Source organism: Quercus robur, chromosome 5 (genome assembly GCF_932294415.1).
Source record: "Quercus robur chromosome 5, dhQueRobu3.1, whole genome shotgun sequence".
NCBI classification, from domain to species: Eukaryota; Viridiplantae; Streptophyta; class Magnoliopsida; order Fagales; family Fagaceae; genus Quercus; species Quercus robur.
In genome coordinates, this window is record NC_065538.1 from 36197528 (window position 1) to 36214596 (window position 17069).

The 17069-nt window shown below is 37.0% G+C and overlaps 2 protein-coding genes across 5 annotated transcripts; both read right to left on the reverse strand.

The window, feature by feature from the left end:
- Positions 1 to 954: 954 nt before the first annotated feature.
- LOC126728154 (peptidyl-prolyl cis-trans isomerase 1-like) lies at positions 955 to 1530 on the reverse strand. Its single transcript, XM_050434023.1, has 2 exons — positions 1075 to 1530; positions 955 to 981 (listed from the first exon to the last, which is right to left on the reverse strand). The coding sequence occupies exons 1-2, from the start codon at positions 1528 to 1530 to the stop codon at positions 955 to 957; spliced, it is 483 nt and encodes a 160-aa protein (XP_050289980.1).
- Positions 1531 to 11849: 10319 nt separating this feature from the next.
- Positions 11850 to 15844, reverse strand: LOC126725868 (AP2-like ethylene-responsive transcription factor At1g16060). Of its 4 annotated transcripts, XM_050430865.1 has the most exons (9): positions 15643 to 15844; positions 15368 to 15502; positions 15191 to 15273; positions 15007 to 15015; positions 14698 to 14786; positions 14449 to 14522; positions 14285 to 14335; positions 13578 to 13654; positions 11850 to 12609 (listed from the first exon to the last, which is right to left on the reverse strand). In XM_050430865.1, the coding sequence occupies exons 2-9, from the start codon at positions 15496 to 15498 to the stop codon at positions 12068 to 12070; spliced, it is 1056 nt and encodes a 351-aa protein (XP_050286822.1). In that variant the 5' UTR covers positions 15499 to 15502; positions 15643 to 15844; the 3' UTR covers positions 11850 to 12067. The 4 variants fall into 4 exon arrangements, with proteins under 4 accessions (XP_050286822.1, XP_050286821.1, XP_050286824.1 ...); XM_050430864.1 differs by having other exon boundaries at positions 15368 to 15842; XM_050430867.1 differs by lacking the exon at positions 15007 to 15015 and having other exon boundaries at positions 15368 to 15842.
- Between the last annotated feature and the right edge of the window lie 1225 nt (positions 15845 to 17069).

Here is a 17069-nt window from a genome sequence, read left to right on the forward strand (position 1 = left end):
GGCAAGTTATAGCCACTTTGTATCGATTTACTTGAAATTTGGGAGTGGCTACTCCTTGTCACTCATTATTGAAGTGGCAAGAAATTGACACATTTTTCGAATGGTGGCAACTTACAGCCACTTTGTGTTGACAACTTGAAATTTGGGAGTGGTTACAACTTGCCATATTTTACTGAAGAGTGGCAAGTTATAGCCAATTTGTGTTGATGTACTTAAAATTTGGGAATTGCTACTCCATGCCACTCTTTACTAAAGTGGAAAGAAATTGCCACAATCTTTGATAAGTGGCAAGTTGTAGCCACTCTTTATCAAACAACTTGAAATTTGAGATAGTACTCTTTGCCACATTTTACTAAAGTGGCAAGAAAATTCAACTTTCTTCAAAGAGTGGCAAGTTATAGCCACACTGTGTTGATGTACTTGAAATTTAGGAATGGCTACTCCTTGCCCTATTTTACTGAAGTGGCAAGAAATTGCAACATTCTTCCAAGAGTGGCAAGTTATTGCCACTCTATGTCAAAGTACGTTAAAATTGGGACTAGCAACTAATGCCACTTTCTACTGATATGGCAAGAAATTACCACTTTCAAGAGTGACAAGGTATACCCACTATGTGTCGAACTACATGAAATTTGGGACTAACTACTGCTTGCCACTTTTTATTGAAGTGGCGAGAAATTGTGACTATCTCCGAAGAATGGCAAGTTATAGCCACTTTCTTCGAAGAGTGGCAAGTTATAGCGACTATGTGTTGATATACTTGAAATTTGGAACTGGCTACTACTTTCAACTTTTTATTGAAGTAGCGAGAAATTGCCACTTTCTTCCAAGGGTGGCAAGTTATACTAGGGGTGGCAAAGTAAGCCCAAACCTATTTACCCACCCAAATCCACTCACTCTAATTGAACCCAAACCCACCCAATTATTAATTGGGTTAAATGGGCATTAATCTAATTAGACCCAGTTATTATTGGGTTTTAGCTAAAAAACCATTGAACCCCATTTAACCTAAAAACAATATACCCAAATTCAACCCAGCCCTTCTCATAAAAAAAAAAAAAAAAAAAAAGAAACCCAGCCCTTAGACGTTTCAGGGTCCATGCCCTTGATGATCTGGCTGAACTTGACGTGCTTTTCGTTGAGCCACTCGGTCTTGGCAGTGCAAATGAAGAACTGAGATCCGTTGGTTCCGGGACCGACATTGGCCATAGAGAGGACTCCAGGGCTGGTGTGCTTTTTCACGAAGTTCTCATCGGTGAACTTGGTGCCATAGATCGACTCGCCTCTGATGCCGTTTCCAGCGGTGAAGTCGGCTCCTTGGCATATGAACCCAGGGATCACGTGGTGGAACGACGATCCCTTGTAGTGAAGCGGCTTGCCGGAGCAGCCTGTGCCCTTCTTGCTGGTGTAGAGAGCCCGAAAGTTCTCGGCGGTGTGGGGAACCACGTCGGCGTAGAGCTCCATAATGATACGGCCGGCAAGTTGGCCACCGATGACCATGTTGAAGAAGACCATAGGGTTGGAAGCCATTGGAGTAGATATTCAAAGCTTTTTTCTGAAAAATAAAAAAATTTAGGGATTCAAAGAAAGAGAGATGGATTTGGGTTAGAAGCAATTAGTTAAGTGGGTTTCTTTTTTCTTCATAAAACAATAATTGGGTGGGTTGGGGTTTACCTATAATAATTGGGTTGGGTTGGATTTGGGTTTGAAGCAATTAGTTAAATGGGTTTTAAAAGGTAAATGGGTTTTATATACCCAACCCAATTATGTCCACCCCAAACCCACCCATTTGACACCCCTAAGTTATACCCACTCTGTGTCAAAGTATATGAAATTTGGGATTGGCTACTACTTACCACTTTTTACTGTAGTGGCGAGAAATGCCACTTTCTTCGAAGAGTGGGCAGTTATTGGCCCTCTGTGTCGATGTACTTGAGTTTTGGGAGTGGGTAGTCCATGCCACTCTTTAATGAAGTAGCTAGTTATAGCCACCCTATGTCAAAGTACATGAAATTTGGGACTAGCCACTGCTTGCCACATTTTTCTAAAGTGGAGAGTAATTACCACTTTCTTTGAAGAGTGGCAAGTTATAGCAACATTGTGTTGATGTACTTGAAATTTTGGAAGGGCTACCCCTTGCCCCATTTTACAGAAGTGGCAAGAATTTGCGACATTCTTCCAAGAGTGGCAAGTTATTGCCACTCTGTGTGGAAGTACGTTAAATTTGGGATAGGCTGATGCCACTTTCTACTGAAATGGCAAGAAATTATCACTTTCTTTGAAGAGTGGCAAGTTATACCCATTGTAGACACCATATTTTGTCTGCCCTCAATTTGCGTGTCGGACCCCGAAAATTCCAAAAATATTATCTTTTCTCCATGGGGCCAAGGAATCATCTAGATTGACGTGACGCAACTCGTTCAGGCATCGAAGCAATCGAAGTGCCATTTAAGGTCAAATTGACCAAAATGCCCCTGGTCAACCTTGGGTTGACCAAAATTCAAAGCTGGGTCAAAATCATCCTAAAACAACATTTTTCATGTTTTTACATCAAAACCGAGTTACTCGGTAATTTTCGTCAACTTTAACCAAGTTTGACCTAAGGTTGACTCCTAGGGGTACTAGAAATCCTAATTTTGATCTAACTACCAGAACAGGTTGGGACTAGTGACATTGTGAAGATTATTGAATTCCCTTTCCAATGACTATTCATGGGTCAAAATTAGAGTTAAAACGGTTGAGATATCCTGAAAACCATGTTGGGCGCATCAGCTTGCTTCTCGAGGCCATAACTTTTGATCCAACCATTGGATTTTTGAGTTCTTTACCTTTCCAGAAACTAGACATTCAGAGATTTTCAGGGACACTAAGATCGGCTTAATCCGAGATTAGGAAGCCGTTCAAAAAGGCCTCCAAATTTGGCAGCCCTAAAAGGGCCGCTGGGCACTTTTAGGCTTATAAAGTGGCCAAAACATCCTTTTTCCAGACCAAATCTGAAGTGGGAACGTTTTTGGGCAGTCTTGGAGAAGTTTCTGGGCAATTTTCTCCCTCTTTTCTCTACATTTCTCTCCCAAAAACACATCAAAAAACCTTTGATTCCTCCTTTCTCTTAATAATCAAGAGGTAGTGTTCTTACTCAAAATCTCTCTCTCCTTGGTTCTATAACTTGGATTTGAGGTTTAGGGGTGTGGATGTAGCTTTTTAGATACAATCCACACCCATTGCTTTTCCTAGCATGTTCTTGCTTTATTTTGCTTCCTAGCATGTGAAAGTTCAAAAACGTGTATAAAAACACTTTTGAACGTTTAGACCCCCAAAAACCAATTTAATCAACACACGCAATATGTTAAACAACTAGTGTGCGGAAACTTAACATATGCTATAATAAGAAGTTGATTAAACAACTATCTAAGCCACAACAAAATAAACCACAGCAGATAATGTAAAGGCAGAGATAGAGAGGAAGGAAGATGCAAACACAGCGATAACACCAGATATGTTATCGAAGAGGAAACCGAAGACCTCGGCGAAAAACCTCTCCGCCGCCCTCCAAGCGGTAATCAATCCACTAGAAAATACAGTTGGGATACAAGGACAGCAATAGACCCTCCAAGCCTAATCTACCCAATGCACCTAAGCCCTCCAAGCTTCTTGCTTCAACGAGGTTGCGCCGAACCTTTTTCTTCTCTAGCTTTCCGGATTCCGCTACTTCACCGTAGCATCAACCAATGAATATTGGCTCCTTCCTAACTGCTTCCCAGAATTCCAAACGTCTGTCTCACAGAGATGATAATGGTGAGAACCAGGTTTGGTATAAAGGCCTCTCAAGAATTTGACAATGGAGAGGAAGAGAGTGAGGGAATTTGATGAGACTCTAAGGTAGAGATTGTGGGTGAAACAATCTGGTTTTTCTTTAGGGTTTCTCTCTCAAAATTCTCTCTGGAAGCTCTCTTTCAATCGTGGGTTAAAAGGGTATTTATACTGAAGAGGAGTGGAATGCGAAACGTCAGGTTTTTCCAAAACAGGGGTGGCTCGCGGCTTGACTAAGTCGCGAGTTCCAGTCGCGAGTTAACCGTATGGCCAGTTGTCCTGTTTTGTCCTGTAGTGCTCCAGCTAGCATGACTGTTCATCTTCCAGCATGCTTGGCACGTGTGCATCTTCTGGCGGGTTGAAGCCGCGAGTCCAGTCGCGAGTCCCAGCCGCGACACTCTGTTTTCTTGCACACTCTTGAGCAATCTTCACACTATCTCACTCACTACCCTTACAACAATCCCACCTAAATACAGGGTTACTAAATGCTGAATTACAAGCAAATTTGGCACGGAATAAAGCCAATTAGATGGTTGAATAAATTCAACCTTACAGCATGTTTCCTTGATTTTTACCATGATTTATTGCTTTGATGTTGTTGGCCTAGCCTTCTTGGGTTAAGATATGTCTACTTTTCATGTTTGTGCTAAGATCCACATGTTTTTAGGCTCCTTGCTATGCTTATGTTTAGATCTACATGCCTATATGCCTATGTGTTCTTTGCCATATGTTTGCGTAAATCTACATGTTTGTGCCTAGATCTACATGTCTATGCTTAAATCTATGTGTTTATGTGCTCCGTGCCATGCTTGCATGCTTGGATCTATGTTGGTTGCTGATAGGTCAAGAATGTATTGACTCCTTGTGATGAATTAACCAATTAATTAGCCAAGATAATTAATTAATTTAATTAGCATGCAATACGTGTGGTAACACAAACAAATCACCAACTAAGTTAATATGTAGCTGAAAATAAAGTTAACACGGTGATTTTTTTACGAATGGGGAAAACCTCCAAGACAAAAACCCCACTGAGTGATTTCAAAGTCACCACTCTCAAGAATCCACAATTATCACAACAAGTGGTTATAAGTAAAGGAATCTCAATACCTTATACTAACTTATAGTTGAACTTTTACCCCAATACACAATTGGACTTGTTTTGTAGTGACAATCTCTCATTTTCAATGCACGGCACCTAGTACGTGACTAATCAATCGATACACAAATCCAAGTACGTGACTAACTACCAACTTGTGAAGTATGTTGGCTGCAAAATTCTTCAGTTCATCAACACGATAAAGATCATGAAGTTCCTTGGTTACAAAACCTTAAAACGTACAAACGCAGCAGCTTCTTCAAGAGAAAGAAGAATTAGGGAAAATTTGTCTCTGATCACAATTTGTTTGAACAAAACCTTTGCATCAAGTTTCATCCACTGTGATGGCCCTTAAAATAATCCTTATATATGTTTAGGGTTGTGAGAAAAGAAAGCCTAAACATGTATACATGGATAAGTTGAAATCAGATCTGAAAAACCTCGATAGATACCATTTGTCAAGATAGCAGTTGAGTTTTAAAATCCAGCACTTCTTCACTTGATTCTTGGATAGATTTGCGTGGTTTTAACACTTGGACTTGAACTCTTGTTCCTTGAAGTATTAAATATATCTTAGATCTACCCAATTACAAGTAAAATGCATTTTGTCATAGAATTAGCCAAGTCTAAATGACATATGTTCCTAACATGATTCATATATGTCCTAACATGATTCACATATGTCCTAACAATCTCCCCCTTTGGCAATCTGTGACAAAACCATAACAAACAAATGAATATATGAGAAAAGTCATAAATCACTTAACTCATACTCACTTGTTGAATACAATAAAGTCTAATCCTAACATAAACTCTTGAAAAATTTTGCAAGAAAAGAGTTCATGGCAAAAAAGACTTTGACAATCTGTATTTCCAAAGAACTTTAAACAAAACTCATCATGGCATTTTAGTGTGAAACAAAAATGTAAAAGATTGCATACAATAAATAAGAAGCATGTTCATAAAGAGAGAAAAGAAACAACATATGAAGAGATAGGTGAAAGAATGTAATAACAACCTCAATATATATATATATATATATATCAATAAGAGTACAAGGTTTGCTATCACAATGTAAGAACAATGTATCTAAAAAGAATAGAAAAGATACAAAAAGTCCTCACTACATCCCTCAAAACAAAAACACTCCCCCTAGCAAAAATAATCTCCTATACTAATTCTCCCCCTAAGTACATGACTACTCTCATACCCCAAAACTACTTTCCCTTTTTGTCACGAATGAAAAAAGGTAAGTCACTGAGAAGTAGTCATCTCCTCGTCACCGAAAGAGTTAGCACCATCATCCTCATCAGCATCATCACCACCGGAGCCATCGTCATCACTTGCATCCTCTCAAGCCAGTGGAGATGGAGATGAAGATGCAGTGAAACCACCTATGATAGCCTGTCGTCGTGTGATACGACCAACACAGGTGTTCACCTAACACAACTCATCACTGAGAGTATCAAGGTGAGCATCCATGCTCACAAGCTGTGCCATGATGGCCTTGAGAGACATTCCACCTGCAGAAGAAGAAGGAGCGGAGGTGGACAGAGCGGAAGAAGCCGGAGGAGTCGCCGTCTTGGTTCGTGGTCACTTCGGTCGAAGCTGGGCCTCGCTCCATTTAACGGTCGCTATGTTTATGGCACACATGATAGAGAAGTATGGAGACTCAAGGTAGGAGACAGACGCATGGCGAAGAATCTGCGTGATAGTAGAAGGGAAAACGAGCTTATCACGGGTCGCAGTATCCTTATAGATATCTATAAAGGATAGTATGAAGTGAGAGGGAAAGTCTATGGTAAGTCCCTCAAGTAAGGATAGCAAAAATTGAGCACGAGGCTCAGTAATCGATTTATAATGAGACAAGGGATGTAAAACAAATGTCATCACCATATTTAGGAACCTCGGACCTTTTGCAAAACCCGAGCAAGGGGTGTTTTGACGGTCACCCCAAGCTGAGACAATTCGGCTTGACATAATTCGGCCTTGTGTGCCCTTGTATGCCACAATGATGACATAACTGCTTTACTTGAGGCCCCCTTTGATTTTTGGGTAATGACTTCCCTTTTTCCTTTGGCATTGCACCAATGGTTCTTTTTACTATAGCAGGGGTTTCAATCTTAGGCTTCACTTCTTTGAGTTTCTCTTCATTCTTGGCTAATATGAACCTTACTTCCTTCTTGGGTTCGCTGCTAGAACTTCCTTCTCCGGTATAGCCCAAACCGGTCTTATCATGTGAAGACTTTTAAGAGGACAGCACAACCTTGACATTAGCTTGGATAACCTTAAGTTCAAGGTTATCCTCAATCTTCTCTCCGAGATTGAGCTTAGCAATTACAATTTCATTAAGCTTCCCATAAAATGAATCAAAAGACTCATTGTCACCCATCTTGAGCTCTTCAAATTTGGTGGTAAGCATTTGGAACTTTGTGTCCTTGACTTTCTTAGTATCCTTATAGGTAGTCTTAAGAATCGTCCAAGCTTCCTTGGTTGTCTCCACATGCGATATCTTGTGAAATTCATCAGTAGACACACCACAAAATATAGCGTTAATAGCTTTACTGTTTGCATTAGCCAAAGCAAGAGCTGCCTTGTCTCACTCGAACTTGGCTGTCATGGGTTTAACATACCCATTTTTGATGGAGTCCCATACCGACTCATCTATAGCACATAAGAAAGCCCTCATACAGACTTTCCAAAATGCATAGTTGCTCCCATCAAAGAATGGTGGAGCATTGAACGATTGTGATCAATCCATCACAAAAAGGTTAAGGATCACATTCAGGTAATAAAACCATAGCGAGTGTACCTGCTCTGATACCAATTGAAAGCTCGAAAATGTGTTAAAAAAAACAAGAGCTGTTTAGACCCCCAAATTAAAGATTATGGCTCGATTGATTATACTCTAACTTATACAAAGTGTGGAAAAGAGTAAATGCGAGCGAATAAACAAACAAACTACTCTAACCCATAATCATTATAACACAGCAGTAAAATGAAAGGTAAAAGAGTAGGGAAGAAGAATGCAAACACAAGATAACACGCTGATGTGTTATCGAAGAGGAAATTGAAGAACTCGGCAAAAAACCTCTTTGCCACTCTCCAAGCAGTAATCGATTCACTAGACAATTAGTTGGGATACATGGGTTAGCAAGAGGCCCTCCAAGCCTAATCTATGCGATTCACCTAAGCCCTCCAAGCTCCTACTCTAACAAGGCTTCTCAGAACCATGTCTTGTCTAGCCCTCCGGATCCCGCAATACGCCCAATTGCATCTACCAAAGCCTGGCTTCTTCCAATGCTTCCCGGCAGCACCAAAACCTCATTGAACACTTTGAAAGGGTGTGGTAAGTGTTTGGGCTATCAACCTCTCAACGGTATGGAAATGGAGAGGTAGGAGTTGAGGAAAATCCACAAGCAATTATGTAGAGAATTATGAGAATAACAATCTCTAACTCTCAAGGTTTGTGGCTAGGGTTTTCTCTCAGAAGCACTCCTCAACATATGTGGGTAATGAGGGTATATATAGTGTGAGTACAGATAGTGTGTATCAAAAATGATAGTTCAGTAAAACAGAATGTTTCGCGGGTATCTCGCGGGAATGCCTTACCCATGAGACACTCACGAAAACCAGCTGTCTCCATCCTGTCCTGACTTTTCACATTCCAGTCATGTGCAGGGCACATGCTTCACTTCACAAGAGGCTTACTCGCGAGATACCCGCGAAAACAGCTTCAATCTTCAATTGCCTTGAGTCTTCACACCCTCTCTCTCTCACACACACAATCCTTACAATTAAATCCCACATGAAATATAGGGTACTTAAGATTGAACAAAATTACAATCAAATTTGCACGGAATTAAAGCCAATAAAAACATAGTTGTAAATTACAACTTTACAAAGGAAAAACTGGCATGTTTTGATCAAATGCAAGAAAAACTTAGGAAATTTGAAGATATGGAGGAAAGAATGGCTTGCATCTTACAATAAGTGCAACATTCTTCACATGGTAGTTAGGTATTACATTTTAATGTTCCATAAATGTATTTAATGTTTGCATTTTTTTATGCATATTATTGTGTTTTACAACATGGTTTTTATTATATGAACTTATTAACTAAAGATCATCAACTTCATCCCATCAAGTGCATCCCAGCTCTCAAGGAACAATGTAATCGGTTTAATCTTGGTGTTTGAGGGCTTTTTTTGTGTACAAAGAACTACATATAACAATCGCATCTTTTGCAAGTGTTGAAGGACATCCTCTAACACTTTGGAGTTTTGATTATGTAATTAACTAATTAGTTTGGGTGGTTTTTTTATTCATAGGACCCCATCTTTTCTCAACTTCATCATATGTTATAATATATTGTGTTAGCTTGGAAACATTTGTGGTATTGTGTAAACAGTAGGATCTTTGTATTATAGCAGGCTATCAGTATTGGTTCTAAGTAAACAGGCTATTTTGGAAAAAATTAAATAAAAAAAAAATTACCTATAGCAGCATTCCAAAGCACTGCTAAAAGTGTGCTGGGAACATTTTAAAAGAACCCTTATAGCAACGCTTCTTACCCGCCGCTAAATGAGGACACCTATAGCGGCGATTTGGACCGCCACTAAATGTTGATTCACCTAATTCCTAGCCTTATATGGCGTGGTAAAATGCCCGCTGCAATAAACCAAATCCGCCGCTAAAAGTTACCTATGCAGTGGTGCTTTTTATTACCACTGCAATAGATCTATTGCGGCACTTAAAAGGTGGTGTTGATAACCATTGCAATAGTAGCTATTGCTAAAGGTCAAAGGTGCCTTTAGTGGCGCTTTTTCTCATTTTAGCGGTGCTTTTGGGACGCCGCAATAGCCTATTTCTCTTGTAGTGGTAGGTTTTTGCAATGGAGTTGGAACTTGTTAGATTTGAAAACATGTAGCTAAAAGCTAAGGGGTTTATTGATAGGATGAGGGGGTAGTGGGTATCTTATCATTTTCTAGGCTCGCTTAGCTGTGTTTTGCCCTATAAGTTGAAGATGCTAAAGTTGCATATGAAAAAGTGGAATGAAATGGAGAAATGTAACAAGAGGAAAAACACATTGCTAGCTTGCATTTAATCATTGGATATGATCAAGGAGATAGGTTGATTATGTAAAGATGCAATGGAAATGGGTCAACAAAATACTTGAGAAAACGTGTTGTTCGAGGAAATAACCTGGAGGCAAAAGTCTTGGATGATTTGGCTAAAGGAAGGGGATAAAAATACAAAGTTTTTCCATTCGCCTCATGAACTTACATTGTAGAATTAACACTATAGGACTGTTAGCTATGGATGGAAAGGCATTTACAAAGCAAGCTGAAGGATACTCTAATTCTAATTGAAAACCTAATTCTAAATGACACAAGAAATCCCAAATTATTAAATTACCAAAATACCCCTATGTCTATGAAATTAAATAAAAATAGTATTTTTTGATAAAAGGAAAATTTAAATGGGCTTTTAAGGAATGAAACACGTATTTTTTCAATGAAATTTACAATACCAAATTGAAGAAATATGGGAATCATTTTAAGTGCCGATGCACTCGATAGAAATAGCAAGTTTTCCACAAAAAACCAAATAATTTCCACGATTAAGATATAATTCCAAGAAACATACTTCAAAGAAATCAATGTCCATTTTTCTCCAAAGATTTGGGATCATTCAGACATAAGGAAAAGTTAAGGCAATATCTTAGAAAAATTTGTCATGCTTTTCCAAAGAAAATTACAACCGACTTAATGAAATGAACCCCAAATTGGTTTTTTTTTTTTTTTTTGCACAAAATCTCACCCAATTCAAGTATGATGAAGGGAATTTCATGATTCAACGAAGTGATCGGATTTTAGTTAATGCTTAAGCAAATTTGGTCAAACTGATCAAAATCAACTAAAAAAAAAAAAAAGAGTTTAATCATTAAATTCATAAAGTTCCTTGATTCAAGACCCGAATTTCTATCAAAATTTAGAGCCGGAAAAAATATGGTTTTGACAGTTTTGCATAAACAAGTTTTGGGTCAATAAGTGGCAGCTGCCATTGAATGTGGTCTGTGATGCAGATGAGGGGAAATTGAGAGAATTCGAGTGAGCCTGAGCCACCACTATCTCATCTTCAATAATTAGTAGTAGTTCTAGGTAAAACTTTAACGAGGCAATATTTGAAGAATCAAGGGAAGTTGGACTTGAAGTTGTTACCGTAACTCAGAAGGATTTGCTCTGGTTGCTTTATTTTCACAGAAAAATTCACTTCCAACTGCAATGGAGATGGTGGAAGCTTTAGCAGCTTGCCGAGCTGTTGAGTTTGCTAGAGCATTGGCTTTCACTTTGGTCATGTCACCCAGGAAACAGAGTATTTAGCTACAGCTTTTTTATTATTATTAATACTCGTTTTCTCATACTGGTTGACAGGGTAATGGGGTAGCTCATTCATTAGTTAGAAGAGCTCATTTATTTATTTATTTTTGTTAGTTTGGATAGAAACTGTTCCTCCAAACATTTATGATGTATGCATTGGTGCTTTAGTCCAATTTAAATAAAACTTCTAAGGTGGATTAAAAAAAAAAAAAAAGACAGAGAAAGAGAAAGAGAGAGGAGAGGATCTAAATCCAGGGAATGGAGTTCAAGTCAAGGTCCAGTTTCAAGGAGTCATTTGAAGTTGGAATCTAGTCAAGGTCTTGTTTTAAAATGTAAAGAATGTGTCACATGCCAAACTTAATTTGAATAACGTGTCACATTACAAAATACTAGTAGTCTTTGTTCTTATTTTTAAGATACTATGTATAATTAGTTGATATCGAAGATCATCTGGGACCGTAGATATGGAAAGAAAGCGGGAGTGCTTGGGTCCTATGAAGTTTGGAAAAACACAAATGACAAAACCGGAAATCATAGCAAAGGGGGCAAATGGCAGTTGCACAATAAAAAATTGAAATTGAGGCACACTTGCATGCAAATGTCTTATTTAGAAGAAACATTTGATAAATGAATGTCTATTTCTTTATGCATCTACATGTAAATGAACTAATAACAACAATTACCAAACTCGTCTCCATATTCAAAAGAAAGAAGAGAAACATTTGGGGGGAAAAATATCTTTAGTGTCTCTCTCTTTCGCCCTTACCTTGGTATTTAAGGTTCAAGTTCATAATGAAAAATTGGTGTAGCAAATGAGTTTATGTCCCCAAATATAATGTCATCACCCTCAGTATAACTACCGGAGTCCTGGCAATCAAAGTAGGTTTGAATATCGTCCGGAAAGGTTCGACGTGGTGGGTCTGACTCTTGAGGGCTTGACGGATTATCAATCACTGATGTCCTCTCCATCATTTCCTTGAACTTGGAGGATTGCATCAGGAGCCCTAACGCGGACGAAGAAGCCGAGGCGACACCGCCGCCGGGCCTAATTGGTGGTGGAGCTTGGGGTGTGTCACTAGCACTTGAGCTGGCCTGCTGGGATATAAAGCTTAGTCCAAGCTCATTGTTTGGATTTGGTATTATTATTGGACTAAGGTCATCGTTCGAATTTGGTTCATGATTGTTAGGGTTATTTTGGTTATTATTTGGACGTAGCCACTTGATGTAACGGCTAAGGTCAAAGTTTGTAACGGCGTTAAGTCCGCGGTACTCTATGGCTGCCATGTCATATGCCGTGGCTGCTTCTTCTTGAGTAGCTGCATCCAAAATAATATTAAACGAAAATGAAGCAAGGGTAATTTGGTAATAAAAACTAGCATATAATTAATTGAGGGAATTTAATTTGTATGCAAAATTTGGTGGAGAGTTCGAAAATATAATTTAATGAATGAATCTTAAATAGCTGACTAAGCAGTTGAGGTTTGGTGATCTATATCCCAACTAACTCAACTTTTTTTTTTTTTTCGAGAAAGTCCCAACTAACTCAATTTGATTGCATAGATTCACCTTTTTCTTTTTTCTTTTTTTTATCCCATTATCTTGACCCTTATATGATTTGTCAATTTTAAAATAGCAACTTATTTATCTTACTTCCTTTTATTTTATTTTTTTTCATGAGAGCTAGTCTCCCATTCCATTTTAACTGTATTTATTTGGTGTTAATGGATTGTACTTGTACAGCATCGACTCTCTTGAAATGTTGGACTGGTTGTCACTTGACATGTGGCATGGATGTGGACGTTTTTTAGCATTCATGGAGCATGAGTGTTTGAATGGATAGTAATGCTAGAGATATAAAAAAATCTACAACTTTTATTATAATTCGTCATGTGTTGAGTTGTAAATAGTAGATGTTAGGACTTATAATTTTACCAATAGGCCATATAATGACAGTGATAAGGATGTTTTGTTAGCAGGTTCTTTTGGCCATGTATGTATTCGCATTAATATTTCTATATACTTTTAAGTTAAATAAATTTTTTATAATTTTTTTTTAATAATGTCATTTAAAATTCAAATCTCCCACAAAAATGATAATAGTAAAATGCTATCTGTCAAATTTAAACTTCTGTTTTTATGTCTTTTGTTTTAGCCAAGGAATAGCATTGTTTTAATTTTTAAGTTTGTATAATATTGCTGTACGTCCCCTTGAAAGATAAATCTATCTCAAAACGAACACTCTAAAACCAAAAGAGTAGGCTTTATACTGTAGGTATGAAATTACCGTAAGTTCCGAGGTAGAGATATTTGTTGCCGAAGACTCTGCCAATACGAGCTTCCCATCTTCCATTATGATGGTGTCTGTATGTATGAAAATACAGAAATTTGGTAACTATAGCATATGGAGCGAGATGACGAGTAACATGTTTATAAGATTATATTATAATGGATTCCTTGTTATTTTGACAATTTTGACTTTACATATTTTTCAATAAATAAAATACACTTGTTAATAATTTATTGGCTTTAAAAATTATCCATTCCCAAGGGAGAAATCCTTCCTTCTTGCACATAAGTGTGGGTCTCACAATGGATTCCATACAGGGTTCACATTTGTGAGAAGATGGAGGACTTCTCTCATAGAAGTGAATAATTTCATATGTTATTGTGTGATTTTTTTGGATATATAATTTATTTTAAAAAAATTAAAAACATTAAGTACATCTTAAATATTGTTTTTTAGACATTCATTAACAAAAGACAGTTCATTAGTTTATTAGCGTCAGTTTGTGGTTGTAAAAAGTGAAGTGAGAAGAGAACTAAGATGTACAATAAAAACAGAGTCAAGAATTTCATTAATAAAGTCCATAGCCACATTGATTAAAAAAAAAAAAAAATATATATATATATATATATTAATTCACATTTAAGTGTCTCATGAAAATTGAATGATTATTAAAAAGCCTAAAATAATAAGAATAATACTAATACCTTGCTACGCCTCTATACTTTGAAACGCCACGGGAAAATCCACTACTTTTTCTGTACCGTGAATCACATTATTTAGAAAATAAAAAATAACAATCCAACATCTACGATATCTTCCAGTAAAGACGGTACTCTTGAATTGAGATTTGTAGAAATTAGAGAATTACCTTCTCAAACACCCAATATATTCTTCTTTCGACTGACTCTCCATTTCTTTGAGTTCTACTTCATAAGTTGATAGCTACAATTATCATAGTAAATAAAAAAAAAAAAAAAAATCTTCATTAAAATTTTTTAAAAGCCCAATAATTGATTTTTTTTTGGGATTAATTTTGCCTATTGATAAATGATACTATGTATGTGAACATAATTAGGAAATCATAATGATTATTCTAATTGAGATGAGAAAAATGTACCTGAAAATTGAGGATGGTGTCATGTCCCCAGTACTTCAGTGCTGCTAAGTCATATGCATGTGCTGCAGCTTCTTCATCATCATATGCCCCTAACAAATCCAACATCTCAAATTAAATAATAAAAGAAAGAAAGAAAGAAAGAAAGAAAGAAAAGGGAAATAATTAAGAAGAAGCTTTTCTCTCCAAATTTTTATTTCCTTCAATAATTTTTTTTCTACCAGATACTTCCTTCCTTCCTTCAATTTTTACTGTTTGACAATGAAAGGATTAAAATAGAAAATGCATAATTTAAGGATATACCAAACCTACCTAGATATACTGCATTTAAGTTGGAAACCATCACAGCCACCATCAAACCCCAAATAGAGTATTAGAAAACAAATAAACTGTTAAATGATCAATAATTCAATTATAAGGACTGCAGGAAAAAAATTAATTATATTTTTTAAACAAAAAAAGATTAAAGATTAAAAAGAGGGAGAAGAACAAGAACCTTGTCTTCCTTTCTTGTTCTGTGACTCATTCCAGCAATTTTTATCCCACAAATGAGCCTCATAACGACCCGTCCACCGATGCCTAGATGGATAAAATTAACTGTTTTTAAGGCTTAACACAAATGAACACATATATACATATTCCAACAAAAGAAAGCATTCCATTATGAACTAACCTTGTGACACCCCGGTAAATGGAGCTACGCTGTGGAGGAGAGTCACGAGGGATGCTTTTGCGCGTCCGCTTTGCCTTAGTCGTGGCGGGGTTATTGGCATTTGCAGTGTTCTTCACAGACCTTTTAGCCATTAACCTTAAAAAGTAAGAAAGAGTGCAAACTGTTGAAAGTGTGATTTGGGGGCCGGGGGAGAGAGATTAGAGATATGACTAGGTCATCCAATGAGAAGGGCTAGCTTTTAAGGAATGATAAGAGAAGACGAGAAAAGTATTCACTAGTTTTTTTGAGAGGGTAGCCGGCTGAGGTGATGAGGAGGATGGTTTATGTGGCCGTCTCTAAGCGGCTTCTGTAGTCTCTTCCTCTTTGTCTTCACTTGTTCCTCCCCTCTAGGAATACCATTACCACCTGTGTTCCTTCTAAATTGCGTAGTAACAAGCAATTTTGATACTATAACTTTGCCTCATTTGCTTTAAATATATAATACTAGCCTAGGATTTAATTAATTCCCTTATTCATTAATTCCTAGTTTTTTATAACCTAACCCCATTTTCTACTCTCTCTCTTGTTTGGTGTGTCATTATCTTGATATTTTTATTTTTATAGTATTTTTGGTGTGCCATGTGGAAATGGAATTTAGAGGTTTGGCTTCTCCAATCTTTGTTGCATTTAATTTTCAGGAGGGGCACACATTTCTTATTCTATGTCTCTATGTGTGGCTCCTACATCTACATATGAATTCCACGTAGGCATGTACGGTAAGAGGATAATCTCAATAAACCGTGTCATAAAATACCCTATCTCTTAGTGGATCTCTTAGTGGAGTTCAAAACCCCGTCCAAATTTAAAAATCTTGCAGGGTCTCTTTCTTTCTTTCTTTCTTTTTTTTTTTTTTTTTTTTTTTTGAGAAGTTGCCAATATCTTCTACTATTCATTCTTTCTTTCGTTTTTATTTGAAGAGCCAATATGTGCTATGGTGAGTAGGACCATTGGCGGGGGAAGAGTGGGCTGGAGCCTTCTTGTTTATTTCTTTTAACCTCTTCTCCCCCTATAATTTATTAATGAAAACCTTAAATTTGGTGTAAATTTAACTTAATGCCTCTTAATATATTTTGAAAATGACATACAAAAACTTTTTTTCTTTGTTGAAGAATACAAACACTCATTTAAACTGACTATATGCTATACTACTAGTCGAAGGCAAAATCTCATGTGCCGCACGATTTTGAACATAAACTTTTATATATATATATATATATATATAGTCTTATTAAAAAAATAATAATTAAATGAATTGTTACTACATAATTTAAGAAATTTATTGAATTGCACAAAAGAAAACACCTTATTGAATGTCTCAACAATTAAGATTTTGTGTCTATACAAAGAATTAATGTTTTAGTAGAGTAAAAGTAGATGAGAACAATTAAGTTGTTGCTTCTATCAAAAGTACTACTATAATTTGGTGCATCCACTTAGTAATTAAATAAGACAGCCAATTAGTACAACCATGATTTCTAAAGTTAACTTTATTAAAGGGCAAGGTTTGGCTTTATACAAAGTTGTAGCATTTGTTGCATACTTGTATATGTGTCAAAATATTAGAGTGACACCTGTCAATTGACCAATTTAAAGAAAAACTGGTTTGTTAAAGTCTTAACTTTAGCGTTTCTCACAAATAGACTCTCTCTCACATGCATGGCAA